Source organism: Pteronotus mesoamericanus, unplaced genomic scaffold (assembly GCF_021234165.1).
Source record: "Pteronotus mesoamericanus isolate MK-2021 breed Mesoamerican mustached bat unplaced genomic scaffold, CSHL_Meso_final scaffold_85, whole genome shotgun sequence".
Classification (NCBI taxonomy): Eukaryota; Metazoa; Chordata; class Mammalia; order Chiroptera; family Mormoopidae; genus Pteronotus; species Pteronotus mesoamericanus.
Window position 1 is genome coordinate 47803722 of NW_026555329.1, and position 22779 is coordinate 47826500.

The window sequence follows — 22779 nt, forward strand, 5'->3', positions numbered from 1 at the left end:
CATTTAAAGAAAAAACAAACCAACAGTAACGAGAGTGGCAGTGGGTTCCAGAAATGAAGAAAAGAAGAGGAAGGGTCAATTCAATAAACCCATGGACAAAGCCAAAATGGGAAAGGATTGAAAATCGGAGGTTGGGGTGGGTTGTTGTGGGGGAAAGTGGTGGAAGCAAAATGGAGGCAAATATATTTGAACAGTAAAAAAAAAATTACAAAATAAAAGAGGTCACCTTTTATTTTGGGTCAGTTAGATTTTCAGAACCATTCTGCAAATGTTCAAGTCTTAATACCAAGCATGTTGTGGGGAAGTGGGAGTGGTAGATTCTAGCATAGCTGGAAATGCAAAGATCCTTTATGAGCTCAGTTTCATTCTTGCTTTCTCTAGATGATCCCAGAGCCATAGCATTTGTCCTGAGAAAGCTGCTCTTGTGTTTCAAATCTTAGGGAGCTGCTCATTGACAGGTCCTTTCTCCAGCACATCTTTCATTTTTTTTGGGGGGGGGTCAAATGACAACGACCCTGTGGCTAGGATCTTCTGTCCCTGATGACTGTCTCTTTGCTCCCACAGAATCTGTACCAGAACAGGTTTTTAGGACTGGCTGCGATGGCATCTCCATCTAGAAACTCACAGACCCGGCGCCGCTGTAAGGAGCCACTTCGCCACAGCTACAATCCCAATCATTTCCACAGCATGGCCATCAGGGCTGGCCCCCACGATAGTGTCACCATTCCCCGTTCCACCAGTGACACCGACCTGGTTACCTCTGATAGCCGTTCCACACTCATGGTCAGCAGCTCCTACTACTCAATAGGACACTCCCAGGACTTGGTGATCCACTGGGATATAAAGGAGGAAGTAGATGCTGGAGACTGGATTGGAATGTATCTCATTGGTGAGTAGAACAGTACTTAGACAAATTGGTTAAGAGAGTGCTGCAGATGTAATGGTTCTAGGAATGTGGGTTGGGAATTCAACAAGTATATTGTTCAGAATTCACTCATATATACTTCAATCTCTATAATTTAATTAAAATGCAAAATTCAGAATTGAATGTGTTATACACCAAATTCTAACCGGCTGAGTGCCATACACACTAGCTTCTCTTGCCATCTTTTTTCCACTGAAGAAAATAATGAGATTAATAGCATGAGGTATGCTTGAACTAAAACATTGATACTATTTGCACATCTATGTGGAGTTAATTTTACTTTTATTTTCAACATAATCATAGGCCTCTTTTCATTTGCTCTTTCAACATTCTTTCTACTCTATTACTGCTTTTACTGTTGACAGTGAACACAAGCACACCACAGGTTAAAGAACGATATGATGACAGAAAGGACAATGAATGTATGGGTTTGTGGTGTTGGAGAACATAAATGTCACAGGTTTGGAATTATGAAAATAAAGTTATATGAAAAATAGATTTCACATATTTTACATGGCAGAATCAGATGTGGTGAAAATTGATGCATTCATACTGCAGATCAACAAGTGAAGTGGAGCCAGACATCACATTCAGCAGAGGCCAGGGTTTTGCATTCACTCTGCAATGAAATATTTACATATTCAGACATGAAATGCCATATTTAACATCACCAAATATCATAGAAACTAATGATTATTATGAGTGTTCTATAAACTGGAATCTTTTTATGATAAAATATGGGGGATCTTATCTGACTAGCTCTCAGGAAATATTTTTGGCTCTCTTCAAGGTTTTACAATCAGTTTAGTTAGTGTTTTTGCAATACACAGAGTATTATAAAGATTCAGAAAAATAATTATTTAAGATTTTCACATAAGTAGTGGTTATTAGCTAAATTGAACTTCCAAATAAGTAAAATTTAATTGACTTTAGAAATAGTTATTGAATAAAAGCATTTAGATACCATTAATCTACAATACTACAACAGAATCTGTAAAATAGTAGCCTACTCAGCATATTTTATTTACACTACTTTAAAAATTTGATTAATTATTAATGCTAAAAAATGCAGAAATTTAACATTGAAATCCAAATTCTAACTTTCCTTCACAAAGATATCAATTTAGCAGATTGAACCTGTAGTTTCATGCGGTTCCTCTCAGTTGGAGTTAAGCATTAACTTCTTCCTTTAGACTGGTTTACACCCATCAATTTTGTCATAGTCTCCCTCCTACCTTTCCCTAATTTAATTATGAATCTTACTTGTCTAGGACCCTAGGCAATTAGACTTTTTGGCCTGAAATTGAGTCTTAAATCAACCCTTTATAGCTGTATATTCTTGCAGTGGTGTATGTCAATGCCATTCATTCCCCAGGTCAGGGAATAGCTAGAAGAGAAACATGGGGAGTGGCAGGTGGCCACCTGAGGGACAATCATCCATGGTGAGGTAATGGATGGATTTGGCTCAGGCCAAAATCTGGGTTAGGGTTATAGACTTGGGGTAAGTGGCAACATGAGAAGAGATAAAATCACTTGCGGATTGTGTATAGAAAAAGACTACCACAAAGCCCCTGTCATAGAGAGACACAAAGAGTAACTCAAAAGGAGTTGGAGGCTGTTGGAGATGTGGGATAAAAAACTAGGGGCTCATATCATAGAAAAATAGAGGAAGGAAGGAAGAGCGTTCAGCAGTATTAACTTGCTATAAAATTGTGAATGAATAAGATTTGATATTAACATGATATTGTGACTGAGACAAAGTAAACACAACTCATCATCTTAGAATCTTTTTTAATAAGATTTTATTTATTTACTTTTAGAAAGGGGAAGGGAGAAAGAGATAGAGAAAAAAATTGATGTGTGAGAGAAACATCAATTGGTTGCCTTTCATATGTGCCCCAATCAGGGACCAGGAGCACAAACCAGGCATTTGCACTGACCAGGAATTGAACTGGTGATCTTTCACTTTGTGGTACAATTCCCAACCAAAAGAGCCTCACTGGACAGGGCTCATAATCTTACAGTCTTTTTTTTTCTTATTAAATCATTGTTTATTATTATTCTATTACAGTTGTCCCAAATTTCTCCCTATGCACTCCTCTGCCCATTCAACTCCCTGCTCCCACAGTCAATTCCCACATTGTTGTCTATGTCCATGGGTCAGTTATACACGTTCATTCTCTAGCCCCTTCCCCTGCATTCACTAACAGTGTGTTCCATGTTTCCATGCCTGTGATTCTATTTTCTTCTTTATTTTATTTTATTCATTAGATTCCTCTGATAGGTGAGGTAACATGGTATTTGTCTTTTACCAACTGACTTATTTCACTTAGCATAATATGCTACATTTCCATCAATGCTGTCATAAAAGGAAGGTTTCCTTCTTTCTTTCTACTCTGTAGAATTTCATTGTGTAAATGTATCACACTTTTTCGATCCACTCATTTACTGATGGGCACTTCGGATGTTTCCATCACTTAGCTATTGTAAATAGTGCCACTATGAATATAGGGGTGCATGAGTTCTTTTGAATTGGTGATTCGAGATTCTTAGGGCAACAGCAGGTCAAAAGGCAGTTCCGTTTATAACATTTAAAGGGAATTCCATACTATCTTCCACAGTGACTGCACCAGTTTGCATTCTTACAAACAGTGCACTAGAGTTCCCTTTTCTCTGAATCCTCACTTGTTGTTTGTTGATTTGTTAATGATAGACACTCTGATCAGTGTGAGGTGGTATCTAACTGTGGTTTTAGTTTGCACATCTCTGATGGCTAGTGATGTTCACCATCCATTCATATGACTATGGGCCCTTGTGTATGTCCTTGAAGAACTGTCTGTTCAGGTTTTTGCCCGTTTTTAAATTTCATTGTTTGTCTTCCTGGTGTTGAGATGTATGAATTTATATATTTTGGAGATCAAACCCTTGTGCAATGTATCTTTAACAAATATGTTCTCCCATACAGTTGGTTCCCCTTTCATTCTGATGATAGTTTCTTTAGCCATGCAGAAGGTTTTTACTTTGATGTAGTTCCATTTGTTTATTTTTTCCTTCAATTCACTTGCCTTAGGAGATATTTAGGCAAAAATATTGATACATAGGATAGCTGAGATTTTCCTGCCTGTTTCCTTTAAGTCTTTTATGATATCATCATATATTTGTTTTATTAATCATCTTTTATTGTTATTCTATTACTGTAGTCTCAGTTTTCCCACTTTGCCCTCATCTGCCCCTTCCACCTCCTACTCCCATAGTCATTTCCACAATGTTGTCCATGGCCCTGGGTCATTCATACATGTTCTTTGTCTATTCCCTTCCCCTTCTTTTCTCCATTGTTGTTCTCTCCCATCCCCTCTGATCACTTTCAGCTGCTCCATGTTTCAATAAATATGGTTCTATTTTGTTTGTTAGTTAATTTTGTTCATTAGATTCTACTTACAGGTGAGATCACATGATATTTGTCTTTCACTGAATGTCTTGTTTCACTTAGCATAACACTCTTTAGTTCCACCCATTCTGTCACAAAAGGTTAGAGTTCTTTATTTCTGCTGTATAGTATTTCATTGAGTAAATGTACCACATTTTTAAAAAATTGTTGATAAAGTACAGCTGTCTCCATTTTAACTCCACCCATACCTGCCTCCCACCATCGATCCTACCCCTTTTGGATTTGTCCATGTGTCCTTTATGCACGTTCCTTCATAACTCCTCCTCTATTTTCCTCCATCATCCCTCTCCTCATTTCCCTTCTGGGTACTTTCAGTATGTTCTTTATTTTTTTTACTTCTTTCTTTATATTTTGTTATTGTTCAAATACATTTGTCTCCAATTTCCCACCCCCATTTTCCCCTGCCCTACCCACCCTCACATTCCACATTCAATCCTTCCCCACTTTGGCTTTCTCCATGGGTCCTTCATACATGTCCCCTTTTTTTTTTCAGTTCTCTGGTTATATATTGCCTGTACATTTGTTTTGTTGATTAGTTTCACCTTATAGGTGAGATCATATGGTGTTTGTCTTTTACCACCTGCAGTATTTTACTTAGCACAATGCTTTCCAATCCCCTCCGTGCTGTTGCAAAGGGGAGGAGCTCCTTCTTTTTTTCTCTGTAATATTCCATTGTGTAAATGTACCATAGCTTTTTGATCCACTTATTTTCTGATAGGCATGTAGGTTGCTTCCAACACTTGGCTATTGTAAATTGTGCTGCTATGAATATTGGGGTGAATAGGTTCTTTTGAATTGGTGTTTCGGGATTCTTAGGGTATAATCCCAGCAGTGGAATCACTGGGAGAAAGGCAGTTCCATTTCTAGATTTCTGAGGAAATTCATACTCTTTTCCACAGTGACTGAACCAGTCTGCATTCCCACCAAAAGTGTACTAAGGTTCCCATTTCTCCACATCCTTGCCAGCACCTATTGTTTGTTGATTTGTTTATGATGGCCATTCTGACCAGTGTGAAACGGTATCTCATTATGGTTTTATTTTGCATCTCTCTGATGGCTAGTGATGATGAGCATCCTTTCATATGTCTCTGGGCTCTATATATGTCCTCCTTGGAGAAATCTCTTTTAAGATCCTTTGCCCATTTTTTTTCACTGGATTGTTCATCTTCCTGGAGTGTAGTTGTGTGAGTTCTTTATATATTTTGGAGATCAAACCCCTATCTGAGGTATCATTGACAAATATATTTTCCCATACATTTGGTTCCTTTTCCATTTTGCTGATGTTTTCCTTAGCCATACAGAAGCATTTTATTTTGATGAGGTCCCATTTGTTTATTCTTTCCTTAATGACCCTTGCTCTAGGGGACATATCAGTTAAAATATTGATGCATGGGATATCTGAGAGGTTCCTGCTTATGTTCTACTCTATGACTTTTGTGGTGTCACCACTTATATTTAAGTGTTTTTTTTACCTTGAGTTTATTTTTGTGTATGTTGGAACTTGGCGGTTGAGTTTCATTTTTTTTTGCATGTAGCTGTCTAATTCTCCCAACACCCTTTGTGGAAGAGGCTATTTTTGCTCCATTTTATGCTTCTACCCCCTTTGTTGAATATTAATTGATCATAGAGACTTGGGTTTATTTCTGAGCTCTCTATTCTGTCCCATTGATCTATGTGTTCTTATTCCAATACTAGACTCTTTTGATTACAGAGGCCTTATAATATAGTTTGATGTCAGGTATTGTGATCCCTCATACTGTGTTCTTCTTTTTCAAAATTGCTGTGGCTGTTTGGGGCTCTTTATTGTTCCATATATACTTTGAAATGTTTGTTATAAATCTATGAAATATGTCATTGATATTTTAATAAGGATTGCATTGTCTATAAATTGTTTTGGGTAGTATGGACAATTTTGATGACGTTACTTCTTCCAATCTATGAACATGGTATATGCTTCCAATTCTTTGTGTCTTCCTTAATTTCTTTCTTCAGTGTGGTGTAGTTTACTGAATACAGCTGTTTATCTCCTTGGTTGGTTTTACTCCTAGGTATTTTATTATTCTTGTTGCTATTGCAAATGGAATTTTTGTCCTGATTTCTCTTTTTGATATTTCATTAGTGTACAAAAATACCTTCGATTTATGAATATTAACTATGTACTCCACTGCTTTGCCAAATTCACTTATTAGGTTGAGTAGTTTTTTAGTGGAGTCTGTAAGGTTTTTGTGTACACTGTCATATCATCCGCAAACCATGACAGCTTTAGTTCTTCATTTCCAACTTGAATGCCTTTTATTTCTTTTTATTTTCTGATTGCTGTAGCTAGGACTCCAATACTACTTTGAATGTGCATAGGGAAAGTGGATATCCTTATATTGTCCCCAATATTAATGGGAAAGCTTTTAGTTTTTTGCTAATTGAGTATGATATTGGCTGTAGGTTTTTGATATATGGCCTTTATTATGTTGAGGTAGGCCCTCTTTATTCCCATTTTGCTTTTTTAATCAGAAATGAGTCTGTACCTTATCAAATGATTTTTCCACATCAATTGAGATGATCATGTGGTTTTTGTCCTTCCTTTTGCTTATGTGATGTATTACATTTATTAATTTGCATATATTGAACCATCCTTGCATCCCTGAGATGAATACCACTTGGAAATGTTGTATGATCTTTTTGATGTATTGCTTGATGCAGTTTTCCAATATTTTGTTTAAGATTTTAGCATCTGTGTTCATCAGTGGTGCTGGTCTGTAGTTTTCTTTCTTTGTATTGTCTTTATCTGGTTTTGGGATTAGGATGGTGCTGTATTCATAAAAAAATTTTGGAGTGTCCCCAGTTCTTGTAGTTTTTGGAGTACTCTGACAATGATAGGGGTTAGCTTAAATAGTTTGTAAAAGTTTTCTGTGAAACCATCTGGTCCAGGGCTTTTGTGTGCTGGGAGTTTTTTTATTATTATTATTGTTTTGATATAACCAGCTGTTATCAGTATATTCAAGCTTTCTGCTTCTTCATTTTTCTTTGGAAGATTATATTTTTCTAGATTTTTTTTTTACCCAGGTTTTATTGGCATATAGTTTTTGTTGGAATTTTTACAACCCTTTGTTTTCTGTTGGTGTCAGCTATAATCTCTCCTGTTTCATTTCTGATTTTATTTATTTCTGTTCTTTCTCTTTTTTCTTGATGAAGCTGATTAAAGGCCTGCTGATTTCGTTTATCTTTTGAGAGAACCATATTCTGGATTTATTGATCCTTGAATTGTTCTTTTAGTCTCTGTATCTTTTAATTCTGCTCTGATCTTGGTTATTTCCTTCATTCCACTTGCTCTAAACTTTGTTTGTTGTTGTTCCTCCTGACCCAGTAGATGTAGGTTGGGTTTTTTATTAGAAATGTTTATATCTTTTTTAGGTAAACCATTATCACTATGATCTTCCCTCTCAGGACTGCCTTTACTGTGTCTCTTAAGTTTTCGACTGTTGTGTGTTGATTTTCATTAGTTTCCAGAAGCATTTTTATTTCTTCCTTAATCTCATTATTAACCCATTCATTGTTTAATAGCATGCTAATTTGTCTCCATGAACTTGAGTGTTTTTGATTTTTTCTTTGAGATTGCTTTTTAGTTTCAGACTCCATAGCGTGAGGAAATGCTTGATATGATTTCAGCTTTCTTGGATTTATTGAGGCTTGTTCTATGTCCTATCATGTGATCTACCTTTGAAAATGTTCCATGTTAATTTAAAAAGTGTGTATTTTGCTTCTTTGGGATGAAAATTTCTCTCTCTCTCTATATAAAACTTTTGTGTGTGTGTGTGTGTGTGTATATATATATATATATATATATATATCTATCTCATAATGATACTTATACACACACACACACACACACACACACACACACACACATCACTGCAAATGTTTTGGTGCATAAGTTCTTCGTATAGGTGTCTTGGGATTCTTATGGTATATGCCCAGCAGCAGAACTGCTGGGTCAAAATGCAGTTCCATTTTTACTTTTTAAAGGGAATTCCATACTTTATTCCACAGTGGCTGCACCAGTCTGTATTCCCACCAACAGTGTATTATAGTTCTCTTTTGTCCACATCCTCGATAGCACTCATTGCTTCTTGATTTATTCTTGATGGCCATTCTGACAGCTGTGAGGTGATAGCTCAATGTAGTCTTAATTTGAATCTCTCTCATGGATACTGATGTTGAGCATCTTTTCACATGTCAGTGGGCCATCTGTTTGTCCTCTTTAGAGAAGTGTTTATTCAGGTCGTTTGCCCATTTATTAATTGAATTGTTTATCTTCCTGGTGTTGAGTCCTGTGAGCTTTTATATTTTTCTGGAGATTAAACCCTTGCCTGATGTATCATTGACAAATATGTTCTCTTAAAATCAGTTCCCCTTTCAATTTGATGATGGTTTCTTTGCCATGAAAAAGCTCTTTAGTTTGATGTAGTCCCTTTTTTCCCCTTGCCCTAGCAGATACATCAGCTAAAGAAAGAAAGAAAGAAAGAAAGAAAGAAAGAAAGGTCTTGTTCCATGAGATATCTGAAATTTTTATACCTATGTTTTCATTGGACTTTTATGGTATAAGGACTGATGTTTAAATTTTTTATCCATTTATAGTTTATTCTGATATATGTGTAAGTTTGTGGTCTAGTTTCATTTTAGTGCATGTACCAGTTCATTTGTCCCAACAACATTTATTGATGAGACTGTTTTTACTCCACTGTATACTCATGCCCTCTTTGTTGAGTATTAATTGACCACAGAGACATGGGTTTATAGCTGGGTTCTCTATTCTGTTCCATTGATCTATGTGTCTGTTCTTAAGTCAGTACCAGACATTCCTGATTACAGTGGCTTCATAGTATAGTTTAATGTCAGATATTGTGATCCCTCTCACTTTGATCTTCTTTCTCAGAATTGCTGAGGCTGTTTAAGGTCTTTTTTGGTTCCATGTAAAGTTTTGAAATATTTGTTCTAGATCTGTAAAATATATTATCAGTATTTTAAGAGGATTTGCATTGAATTTGTAGATTGCTTTGGGTAGTATATACTTTTTAATAATGTCAATTCTTCCAATCCATGAATACTGTATATACTTCCAATTAGTTGTTTCTTTCTCAAACCTTTCCTTCCATGTTCTATAGTTTTCCAAGTATAGGTCCTTTGCTTTCTTCATTAAATTTATTCCCAGGTACTTTATTTTTCTTATTATTGTGGTAAATGGGATTTTTCCCTAGTTTCTCTTTCTGATATGTCATTGTTGGTGTACAAAAATGCCACTAATTTCTGAATATTGACTTTTTATTCCATTATTTTGCCAAATTCACTTCTTTGGTTGAGTAGTTTTTTTGGTGGAGACTATAGGGTTTTCTGTGTACACTATCATGTCATCAGCAAATGACAGTTAGCCTTCCTTTTTTTCCAGTTTTGATGACTTTTTTTTTTTTGATTTAATCTCTGTGTCTAGAACTTGCATTAAATAAGGGTGCTGAAAGCAGGTATCCTTGTTTTTTCCTGATTTTAAGAGAAAAGCTTTTAATTTTTGCTCATTGTGTATAATGTTGGGTGTAGGTTTCATGACTTTTATTATGTTGATGTATGATTTCTCTATTCCCCATTTTCTGAGTGTTCTTTTTAGCATATATGGGTGCTGGGTTTTCCCAAATGCTCTTCAGCATCTATTGATACGATCATGTCATTTTGTTTATCATATTTTTTAAGTGGTATATTACATTTATTGATTTCTGAATATTGTACCATCCTTGCATCTGTGGGATGAATCCCAATTGATCTTTGTGTATCATCTTTTTAGTGTATTTCTTAATTCAGATTGCTAGTATTTTGTTGAAGATTTTAGCATGTATGTTCATCAGAGATATCAGAAAGCTTGTAGTCTCCTTTTTTGTTTTGTCGTTACCTGGTATTGGAATTAGGATGATACTTGCCTCCTAAAAAGAGTTTTGGAGTTTTCCCTCTTCTTGAATTGTTTGGAACATTTTGAGAAGGAGAGAAATTAGTTCTTCCTTAAATGTTTGGCAAATTTCACCTATGAAGCTATCCAGTTGAGGACTTTTGTGTGCTGAGAGTTTTTTGATTATTGCACCAATTTCACTAATTGTTATTGATCTCTTCATGTTTTCTGCTTCTTCTTGATTGAGTTTTGGAAGATTGTATGTTTTTAGAAATTTGTTCATTTTGCTCAGGTTGTCCAATTTCTTGGCATGTAGTTGTTCATAGTAATTTCTTACAATCCTTTGTAATTCTGTGGTATTGGCTGTAAGTTCTCCTCCTTCATTTTTAATTTTATATATTTGGGTCCTCTCGCTTTTTCTCTTGATGTTTCTGTTTAAAGTCCTGTCAATTTTGTTTATCTTTCCTAAGACCCATCTCCTGGATTGGGTGATCCTTTAAATTGTTCTTTTAGTCTCTGTGTCATTTAATTTTACCCTGACCTTGATTATTTTCTTCCTTCTATTCACCCTGAACACTGTTTCCTTTTTTCCCTGTAGTATTTTTTTTCAGATTTAGACATAAATTGTTTATTTGAGATTTTTCTATCTTCTTTTGGTAGGCATTTATTGCTATGAAATTCCCTCTCAGAACTATCTTTGCTGTGTCCTATAAGTTTTGGGTTGTTGTGTGTTAATTTTCATTTTTTCCAGAATTATTTTGATTTCTTCCTTGATCTCATTATTTAATAGCATGTTACTAAGTCTTCATGTGTTTGAATGTTTTTGATTTTTTTTTCTTGTGGTTGGTTTCTAGTTTCAAGCCATTTGACCTGAAATGGTTGATATTATTTCAATTTTCTTGAATTTTCTGCAGCCTGTTTTTTGTCCTATCATGTGGTCTATCTTTGAAAATATTCCATGGGCATTTGAAAAGAGTGCATATTTTGCTTCTAGGGTCAAAGTTTCTGTACATATTTATTATGTCCTTTTAACCTAAAGTGTCTTTAAGTGCCACAATATCCTTATTTATTCTTTGTGTGGGAGATCTATCCATTGTTGACAATGGAGTGTTGAAGTCCCCTTCAATGGCTATGATGTTCTCAATATCTCTCTTGAATCTCCCAAGATTATCTTTATATATGTAATCATTCCTATGTTGGGTGCATATGTGCTTACAAGAGTTATACTCTCCTGTTTTACTATTCTTTAAATAGTATGTAGTGACCTTCTTTGTCACTTTTTATGGCTTTTGTTTTGAAATATTTTGTCTGAAATAAGTATTGCTATGCTATCTTTATTTTTATGCCCATTTGTTTGGAGTGTTTTTTCCATCCCTTCATTTTCAATCTGTGTACATCTTTTGTCTTGAGGTGGGTCACTTTTAGACAGCACATGCACATCATGTGTCCATCTCCATTCAGCTACCCTGTCTTTTGATTGGTGCACTTAATCCATTTACATTTAAGGTTATTATTGATCAGCACTTATTCTTTGCCATTTTTCATACTTGTGCTTCTCTCTGTCCCTCTCTCTTTTCTCTACATTTTATAGCAGTCCCTTCAGCATTTTTTGCAGTGCTGGATTGGCGGAAATGTATTTTTAGCCTTTTTTTTTTGTCTGGGAAGTTCTATATTTTACCTGCCATTTTAAATGAGAGCCTTGTTGGATACAGTAGGATTGGTTGTAAGTTCTTGCTTTTCATTAATTGGAATATTTCATGACAGTCTTTTCTGGCTTGTAGTGTTTCTGTTGAGAAATCAACTGATAGCCTTATTGGAGCTCCCTTGCATGTTATTAGTTGTTCTTCCATTGCTGCTGCCTTTAAGATTCTCTTTTTGTCTTTAAATTTTGCCATTTTAATTATGTTGTTTTTTGGAGTGGACTTCTCTGGGTTCCTCTTTATTGGGACCCCCTGTGCTTCCTGAATTCGCATGAGTTCTTTCATCATCGTTAGGGAAGTTTTCTATCATTGTTCCTTTAAACAGATTTTCTATCCCTTGACACTTTTCTTCTCCTTCTGACATTCCTATGATGCAAATGTTATCTTTCATGTTGTCATGAAGCTCCTTTATACTATCCTCATTCCATTTGAGTCTTTTTTTAAAATTTTATCCCTCTGTCTTTTTTTTCCTTGTATTCTAGCTTGCTGATTCAGTCCTCTGCTTAATCTAGCTTGCTTTTGATTCCTTGCAGTGTATTCCTCATTCCTGTTATTGTATTCTTCATTTCTTCCTGGTTCTATTCACAGGTTCTATGTCTTTTGTCATGCTGCTGTAGATCCCATAATTTACTTGTAGCTGTCATAATATCCTTTGTAGTTTTCATTGAGTTTCTTGAACATTATTATAACCATTATTTTTAACTATATGTCTGATGAATTGCTTGCCTTAAATTCATTTAGCTTTTTTCTGGGGAGCTCTCCTTTCCTTTCATTTGGGGATTGTTTATTTGTCCCTCCATTTTAGGTGACTCTTTTTGTTTGTTTCTGTAACTCATATTTCTCTGCTTTGACTGCCTGTCTTCATGCAGATGGTATTTGTGGTAGGTGTTCTGTGGGACTCAGTGGTGCAGTCTCTTTAGTCTTCTGTTACGGATGCTCTAAGATATCCTTTATTCCGTTTATATGGACCCTGTTGTTGTGGTTGTGCTTTCGTTACTGATAGCTCATTCATTGCTGTGTTCTACCCTCCAGCTTGTTGACAGAATCACAGCCTCCACCATGTCTTGTGTGCTGTTGTTCAGGTGCTGGTAAAACAAAGCAAAACTATTCAGAAAGCCAAACCCATGCCAGGAAAAATTCCCTTTACTACATCAGCAATATCAACAGCAAGTGAGGAAAGATTAATAAAGGTGGAAAGAAAGAATATTATAAGATAGGGAAAAAGAAAATGAGATGACTAAAGGAGTGAAAAATGATTTTAAGGGGAAAGGGAGAGGAGATAATAAATGTAGGGAATAGAAATAAGGCAAAAAATGGAGAATATAGAATAAAAATATAAGTAAAAAAAGGAAGGGCAATAGCAAAATGGAATAAGAAAAGGGGAGAATATAATATGAAGTTTGAAATAAAGTTTTTAAAAAAATGGTGAACCAATAGAAACTATATTGAAGAAAAATGACAGTAAAGCCAATAACAATGAAAGATGAGCAAAGATTAGTAAAGGTGAAAGAAAATAAGAATATTATAAGATATAAAAAAGAGAGTAAGGAATGACTATGACTACAGTAAGAAAAATGATTCTGAGAGGACAAGGAGGAGAAATAACTAGAGTAAGGAATAGAATCCAGGCATAGAGGTAAAAAATAATATTCTAAACTCAAATAAGCAAGAGCAGGAGGAAAACATAATCTAGTAAGAGGGGAAGAGTAACTTATGAAATACTGAACAAAAAATAATAGTGAACAAATAGGAACAAAATAGAAAAAGAGCAAAAACTAAAATATTCATGACAAAAAAAAGCAATGATTTTAAAGGTGAAAAGAAAATAAGAATATTAGAGGAAGGAGAAAAAGAATGTGAGCTGATTAAAGGAAAGAACAATGATTTTGAGATATAGAGGAAGGAAAAATAATAAGGGTAAATAATAGGAACAGGACATAGAAAGGGGAAAATAAATTTTAAAACAAAAATAAAAGTAGGAAGAAGGTACAATGGAGTGAGACAAGCAAAGGGTACACTGTGAGATTAGAAATAAAAATAAAATAAAACTCTAAATAAAAACGCCAATACAAAAGAACCTATGCACCCCAATGTTCATAGCAGCACAATATATAATATCCAAGTGTTGGAAGCAACCTACATGCCCATCAGTAGATGATTGGATCAAAAAACTATGGTACATTTACACAATGGAATACTACGCAGCAGAAAGAAAAAAAGAACTACTAAACTTCACGACAGCATGGATGGAATTGGAGAGCATTATGCTAAGTGAAATAAGCCAGGGAGCGAAAGACAAATACCATACGATCTCACCTATAAGCGGAACCTAACCAACAATACAAAGATGCAAGGAAAATAAGACCAGCAACACTGAAAGGAAAAGAAACCAACAGAGACAAGAGGGAAGGAGGGGTGGGGCGGGGTAAAGGAAAGGAAGGGGAAAGTCAAGGAACATATAGGAAGGACTCATGGACAAAACCAAAGGAGAAGAGCTGAGGGAGGGAGAGAGGAAGGGGGCAAGGGAAAGTGGTGGGGCATAAGCAGAGACAAATGTATTTGAAAAAAGAAAAAAAAAGAAAATAAATAAATGTATGATTAAGTTTAAAAAAAGGAATAAAAAATAGAATAGTGAGAATAGAATAGAAGAGGAGGCTTAAAACGTTGGACAGAGAAATGAATCAGCTTTCACGCAATATAATTGGTAAGAAGTGCAGTAGAGCCTTGAGAAGGTGGGCTGGGTACCCATGGACAGCAGCACCAGAAAGATATTGAAATGGCCAGTGGGATCCCCATTAGAAGAACAGGGTCTAAACTATACGTGGGGACTTCCAGCCTAAGGACCATAGCCCAAAAAGCACATAGACAATAGACAGCTGCAAAGAGCACAGTGGTGCTCTCTGCCAGAGACAGGCAGCTGGAGATGCAAAGAGCCATTTATAGGGCCAACACAAAAATGTGTTGTGGTAGCCACTTACCCTGGTCTCTGGGCAAAGGCGGGACACAGTGGGCAGGAGCGCCCTAAGGAGAGATTGGGGAGGAAAACTTTGGGGAAAGAACTGAGACAGTGGCAAGCAGAGTCCTGGTGCTGACTCCTCCCCCATCCCTCAGTGTCCATCTTGCTCAGTCAGATCATTCTCCTGAGCGGCAACAGCATGAAAGGAACAATGGCCCCACCCTCAGGAGGCTCTGCTCCCTCCAGGTATTGCACACAGGCTAGGATGGAGTGTACAGAGTGGTGGTCACAGATAGCGGATCTCTTGCCAAAGGGGACACAGACTGGCCTAGAGACTCTTGAGGAGAGACTGGACTCACAGGTGTTGGGGAGAAAACTGAGGGAGTAGCTGGGGGGTCCCGGACCTGACTTCTCCCCACTACTCATGGTCCATCTTGCTCAGGCAGACCACTCCCCTGAGTGGCAGCAGCCTGAAAGGACACAATGGCCCCATCCTCAGGAGGTGCTGCCCCTCCTTGTGGTGCCTAAGCTTAATGGATGTAAGAAGTATGACTAGACTAACAACTTCAGGAGACAGTTGCAGACAGTAGATCCCTGAAAGTCTCCAAAAGATTGCCTAAGGTCAATGGGGTCAACATCTGACATCATCAGAGGTAGATCCAGAAAAAAAAAAAAGACATCTACTACCATAGAAGTTCACACCGCAAAGTCAGGAAATCAAGATAGATCAATTTAAGAAGCAGAAGCAAAAAAGAAGGGTCTCACAAATAAGGAAGAAAAAGAAATGCCCCCACAAACGAGGGGAAAGAAAGAGTTCCCACAGAGAGAACTAAATGAAAAAGGGGTAAGTAAACTATCAGATATTGAATTCAAAACAATGAGTCTAATGAAGCTCAATGAGATCAGTGAGCTCAGAGAGAATCATTAAAAACTACTGGGAAATATGAAGAACTTACTGCAAAATATATCAACATGAAAAAGGACATAGAACCTATCAATAAGAGAAAACAGCAAATGAAGAATACAATTTCTGAATTGAAGAACAAAGTAGAAGGAATCAAAAGCAGGTTGGATGAAGCAGAGGATTAAATCAGCAAGCTAAAGGACAAGGTAGAAAAAAGTTCCCAGAAGGAGCAAAAAAATGAAAAGAGACTAAAAAAGAATGAAGAAATATTTAAGAAAATGCAGGAAAACCTAAAATGTAATAATATCCACATAATAGAGATAGCAGAAGTAGAAGAAGAGGAACAAGAGATAGAGAACCTGTGTGAAAATGTAATGACAAAAAAGTTCCCTAAATTAAGGAAAGAGAAAGTCATGGAAGTCCAGGAAGCACTGAGGGTCCCATTGAAGAGGAACCCAATGAGACCCACTCCAAGACACATCATCATTAAAAAGGCAAATATCAAAGACAAAGGAAGAACCCTAAAGGCAGCAAGGGAGAAACAGGTAGTAATAGACAAGGGAGCCCCAGTATGACTAGAAGCTGCCTTCTCAACAGAAACATTACAAGCCAGAAGGGAATGACAAGAAGTATTACAAGTCATGAAAAGAAAGGCCTACAACCAAGACTGCTCTACCCAGTAAGGCTCTCAATTAAAATAGAAGGCTAAATAAGGAGTTTCCAAGATAAAAGAATGCTAAATGAATACATCTCCACCAAATCAGCACTACAAGATATGCTAAGGAGACTGGTTTAGGAAGATGAAGAAAAAGAGTGAGAAAGATAAGAACACAGGCATAAAGGGAAAAAATGAATAGGTACCTATCAATAAGAACTTTAAATGTAAATGGACTAAATGTCCCAATCAAAAGACATTGGATAGCTGAATGGATAAGAAAACATGACTCACACATATGCTGCCTACAAGAGACCCACCTCAGACAAAGGACCTACACAGACTGAAAATAAATGGATGGAATAAATATTTCAAGGAAATGGACAGAAAAAAAAAGCAGGGGTAGCAATACTTATATCAGACAAAATAGATTTCAAAACAAAGGCCATAAAAAGAGTCCTTGAAGGACACCTCAGAATATTGAAAGGAAAAATCCATCAAGGACATATATAAACTTTATAAACAGATACAAACCCAACATAGGAGCACCCAAAGGTATAAGAAAAATATTAGAGGACTTCAAGAAAGATATAGACAACAACACTCTGACAGTAGATGATTTAATAGCCCACTGTCAAAAATGGATGGATCTTCCAAACAAAACATCAAATAGGATATTGTGGAACTGAACAATGCCTTAGACTAAATGGGCTTAACTGACATATAATAGAAGATTTCATCCCAAAGAACAATGATACATATTCTTTTCTAATGCACATGAAACATTTTCAAAGAGAGACCACATGAGAGGACACAAAACAACACTCACTAAATTCAAGAAAATGGAAATCATAGCAAGCATTTTCTTGGGCCACAAGAACTTGAAACTAGAAACAAACCTCAAGGAAAAAACTCAAAACCATTCAAATTTGCAGAGACTAAATAGCATGTTATTAAACAATGAATGTGTCAATAACGAGATCAAAGAAGAAATCAAAAAGTTTCTGGAGTAGAAGAAAAGATGGTGGAGGACAGAATGGGAGTCACGCGGACCTTCTCCCAAGACCAAACTGGAATTGTGAGTAAATAGTGGGGAAATCACCTGGAAAACAATGGAACAATAGAGGGAGAGGAGCTTTGGAGCTGCGGAGAGACAGTGGAATCAACTTTCATACATCCTAATCGGTGGGAAGTGCAGTGCAGGCTCAAGAGGGTGGGCTGGGCACCCCACAGGCACCAGCACCAGAGGGACATTGAAACGGCCAGTTGGATCCCCCTGAGAAGAACAGGATCTAAACCATAAACGGGGACCCCTAGACTACAGCAGCTGAAACCAGGAAAACGCAAAGACAAAACGCAACTCCGAAAAGCTTAGGGACACTCTCTGCCAGAGACAGGTGGCTGGAGATGCAAGAGACATTTGAAGTGCCAAAGCAAAGATTTGCAGTGGCAGCCGCCTTCCTTGATCTCTGAGTAGAGGCGGCAGGAGAGTGGGCTGGTGCATGAGGAAAGATTGGAGAAGAAAACTTTGTGAAGAGAGCAGAGACAGTGGCCAGCGGAGCCCTGGTCATAACTCACCTCCCACTCTGCAGCTACCAGGTTGCCCAGGCATAAGAAAATCAATTAACCTGCCTTTTGTGCACCCCACACACAGCTTGTGTGCGTGTGGGCTAGGGGCTGAGTGCAGACTGGCTGGAAGAAATAGAGGATCCCTGGCCAAAGGAGACACACAGCTGCATAGAGACCCTTGAGGAGATACTGGAGACGGAGGGGGGTGGGGAAAGAACTGGAGGATTATCTGAGATCCCCGGAACAGAGTCCTTCCCCATTCTGTAGTCCCCATTTGTGCAAGCAGGTCACAGCCCCAAAGAAGCAGAAGTGGGCGTGGGAGCCAGAAGGTGCGTGATTGCAGTCGGCAGAAATAGTGGATCCCTGGCCGAACCACTCACAGAGCTGCCAAGAGACCCTTGAGGAGAGACTAGAGACAGGATTAACCAGAGAGTCCCAGAACTGACTTCTTCGAATTTCCCTAGTCTCCAGTTTGCATGGACAGGCCACGTGCCCCAAAGAACCAAAAGCAGGGAAAGAGCACAATAGAAAACCCTAAACTGACCAGTGCCAGGACGCACACCAGACAGCAAGCAAGTGCACGAGGTCGGGCGAGTGCGCCGGCCCGCCTGGCCTGGGGCTAGTACGCTCAAAAAGCCAGCATGAGAGTGCAGAGCAATCCACAGAAAGGGTGGACCCCTGGCCAAAGCGGTCACAGAGCTGCCCAAAGCAGGAGTGAGACACAGACAGTACATTCCTGGAAGACTCAAACAAACGGCACAAGGATAGACAGGGTCAACAACTGACATCATCAGAAGCAGACCCAGAAAGAAAAGTAAAGGAAAAAATAAATAAATAAAAGACCTGCCTACTACCATAGAAGTTTAATCCACAAAGTCAGGAAATCTAGATGGATCAGTTGAAGCAGAAGCAATGAATGAATGAATGAATGAATGAATGAATGAATGAATGAATGAACGAATGAATGAATATAACTAACTCTCACAAAAATGGGAAGTAAAAGAAGTTCCCCCCAAATGAGGGGAAAGGAGGAATCCTCACAGAGAGAGCCAAATGAAATAGAGGCAAGAGAACTTTCAGATATTGAACTCCAAACAATGGCTCTAAGGAAGCTCAATGAGCTCAGCCAGCTCAAAGATAACTATGAGAAACTGCAGAGAAACTATCAGGATCTAGTTAGGTTGTTTTAAAGCTGATTCCTCTGTCTGTGTGAGGTTTTAAGGCTACTCTCTCAGTATTGTTCAGTTGTTTTCCATGTTATTTCTACCCAATTTAGTTGTAATTCAGATTGGTCCTGGGAGGAGGTCAGTGTGACTTCCACCCACCCCTCCACCATGTTGAAGTACTCCGTACCACAGCTTTTTAATCAACTCATCTACTCATGGTGACTTTGGCTGTTTCCAGGGCTTAGCTAACGTAAATACTGCTGCTATGAACATAACAGTGCATACACTATTTCAAATTGGTGTTTTGAGATTCTTAGGATATATTCCTGGAAGTAGAATCACTGAGTTAAAGGGCAGTCCCATTTTTTTTTTTTTTTTTGAGGAAACTCCAAGGTGTTTTCTACAGTGGCTGCACAATTCTGCACTCCCACCAACAGTACCTGAGGGATCCTTTTTAGGCATATTCTCACCAGTGCTTGTTTTTTGTTTATTCATTGATGATATCCATTCTGACAAACTAAAAATTTATGCACAGCAAAAAATTATCTAAAAGTTATAAAGAATGCATACTACTCAATACAAAATAAATCCTATTAAAAAATGGACAAAAGACTTGAAAAGACACTTCTCAAAAGAGTACATACAAATGACCAATAGACATATAATAAGATGCTCAATATCAATAATAATCAGAAAAATAATAATTAAAACCACAATGTGATATCACTTCACATTTGTCAGAATGGCTATCATCAATGAACCAACAAACAACAAGTCCTGGTGAGAATGAACTTATGCACCACGATGTTCACAGAAGCGCAATTTACAACAGCCAAGTGCCCATCAATAAATGAGTAGACCAAAAATTATGGTACATTTACACAATGGAATGCTATACAGCAGAAAGAAGAAAGAGCTACTACCCTCTGCGACAGCATGGATGGAACTGGAGAGCATTATGCTAAGTTAAATAAGCCTGGCAGTGAAAGACAAATACCATATCATGTCACCTATAAGTGAAACCTAATCAACAAAACAAAGAAGCAAGAAAAATATAACCAGCAACATTGAAAGAAAAGACACTCCAACATTAATGAGAGGAAAAGAGGAATGGGGGTAATGGGTCAAAAAACAGAAAGGATTAAATCAAGGAACATGTATAAAGGACCCACGGACAAAGTCAAAGTGGAGAAGGAATGAGGGTGAGAGGTTGGGAGTGGTATGGCAGGGGAAAGTGGTGGCGGGAAGGTGGACACAACTGTACTTGAACAATAAAAAATATATATTTAAAAAATAGGTTAAATAAAAGCAATTAGTTTGACTCTGTCTGGTGTGGCTTGGTGTATTGAGCACTGACCAGCAAATCAAAGGGTCGCCAGTTTACTTCCTGGTCATGGCACATGCCTGAATTGCAGTCCAGGTTCCCAGCACAGGGCACTGGAGAGGAAACCACATATTGATGTTTCTCTCCCTCTCTTCCCCTCTCTTTGAAATAAACAAATAAAATATTTTAAAAAAATTAGTTTGCTGTTTTTCCATATTAATACTCTTTATTTGGTTTTCCTTGCCTGAAGTGATATAACAGTAAAAGTATTGCTGGAAGATATGTGAGTGATTTTACTGCTTATATTTTCTTGTAAGTTTTTTTAATGGTTTTGAACATAATATTTAAGTTTTTCATCCATTTTGAGTTCATATTTCTCTAAGGTGTATGAAGGTGATCTTGTTTAACTTTTTGCACATAGTTGTCCAATTTTACCAACAGCATTTTGGAACAGATTATTTTTACCCCATTGTATCCTCTTGCCCCATTTGACAAATATTAATTGATATTAAAAATGTAAGTTTATTTCTGGCCTTTGTATTTTGTTCCACTGATATATATGTCTGTTTTTATGTGTGTACCATGCTCTTTTGATTGTTGTGGACTTATAGTATAGTTTGGTATCCAGCAGCATAAATCTGCCAACTTTGTTCTTCCATGAGATTACTGTGGCAGTTCTAGTTTTTTTGTAGTTCCATAAAAATTTTGGAAATATTTACTTTACTTTGGTGAAATTCACCATTGGTATCATGATAGGAATTGCATAGAATCTATATATGGATAGAATGGACATTTTAATAATGTTAATTTTGCCTATTAATAAACATGGTGCATGTTTTTACTTATTAGTGTCTTCAGGAATTACACTCTCCAGTGTCTTATAGTTTACCAAGTACAGTTTTTTTTTTATATCCTTGCTTACAGTGCTTTCTAGAAATGTTATTTTTCATTGAAATTGTACATTTTTTTCTTACATTCCCTTTTTAATAGTTAATTATTGGTGTTTAAAAATGTAACTAACTTATTATTTTTTGTATCCTGTTACTTTGCTGATTTCATTTATCAGTGATGGTAGTTTTTGGTGGAATCTTTGGTTGTCTCATCATGCCATCTGCAAATGAGGACAGTTTTGCTTCTCCTTTCCAATTTGGATGCCTTTATTTTTTCTTCTATTCTGACGACTGTAGCTAGAACTTTCAGTGCTATGTCAAATAAGTATAGTGAAAGAAGATGCCCTGTATGTTTGTAATATATCTCCTTTATTTCACTGAGATATGTTACTTCTATACAAATTTACTGCAAGTTTTTTTTAAACACAAATGGGTGCCAGGTTTTATCAAATTATTTTTCTGCATCTATTGATATGATCATGTGATTTTTGACATCATTTCATTTATGTAATATATCATATTTATTGATTTGTAGTTATTGTACCAACCTTGCATCATTGGGAATAAACCCCACTTGATCACATTGTGTGCCCTTTTTAATGTATTGCTGGACCCTGTTTACTGATATTATATTGAAAATTTTAGTATGTACGTTCATCAAGGATATTGGCCTATATTTTTCTTTCTTTGGAGAGTCTTTACCTGGTTTAAGAATTGGGACAATTCTGGCCTCATAAAATGAGCTTGGGAGTCTTCCCTTCTATTCAATAATTTAGAATAGTTTGAGAAGGACAGGTTTGAGTTCTATGAATGTTTGGTAAAATACAGCTGTGAACCTATCCAGTCCAAGATTTTGTTGTTGTTGAAGGTTTAATGATTATTGCTTCAGTTAAACTAGTTGTAATTTGTCTGTTCAAATTTTCTGATTTGTCTTGATTCAGTTTTGGATAATTTTGTTTCTAGAAATTTATCCATTTTATTCAGATTATGCAATCTTTTTTGGCTTATCATTGTTCAAATTATTTTCCTAAAGTCCTTAGTATTTCTCTGGTGTCACTTGCTACTTCTCTTTCATTTTTTATTATACTTATTTGTGCTCTCTTAGTTTTTTCATGATAAGTCCAGTTAAAGATTTTTCAATTTTGCTTATCAGTTAAAAAAATCAGCTCTTTTTTATTGATCTTTGTATTGTTTCTTTTAGACTCCACTATCCTTTATTTCTACTCTAATCTTTATGATTTTCTTCCTCCTACTCATTTTGCACTTCATTTGCTTTTTTTCTTTCCAGTTCCTTTAAGTATAAAATTAAATTGTTT

The 22779-nt window shown here is 36.7% G+C and overlaps 1 protein-coding gene across 1 annotated transcript in view; it reads left to right on the plus strand.

Moving 5' to 3' along the window:
• Positions 1-567: 567 nt before the first annotated feature.
• HECW1 (HECT, C2 and WW domain containing E3 ubiquitin protein ligase 1) overlaps positions 568-22779 on the plus strand; it is a 681615-nt gene continuing 659403 nt past the window's right edge. The window contains exon 1 of the mRNA XM_054564310.1: positions 568-889. Coding sequence (XP_054420285.1) covers positions 601-889 — 289 coding nt within the window. The 5' untranslated portion in view covers positions 568-600. The remainder of the gene's footprint in view (positions 890-22779) is intronic.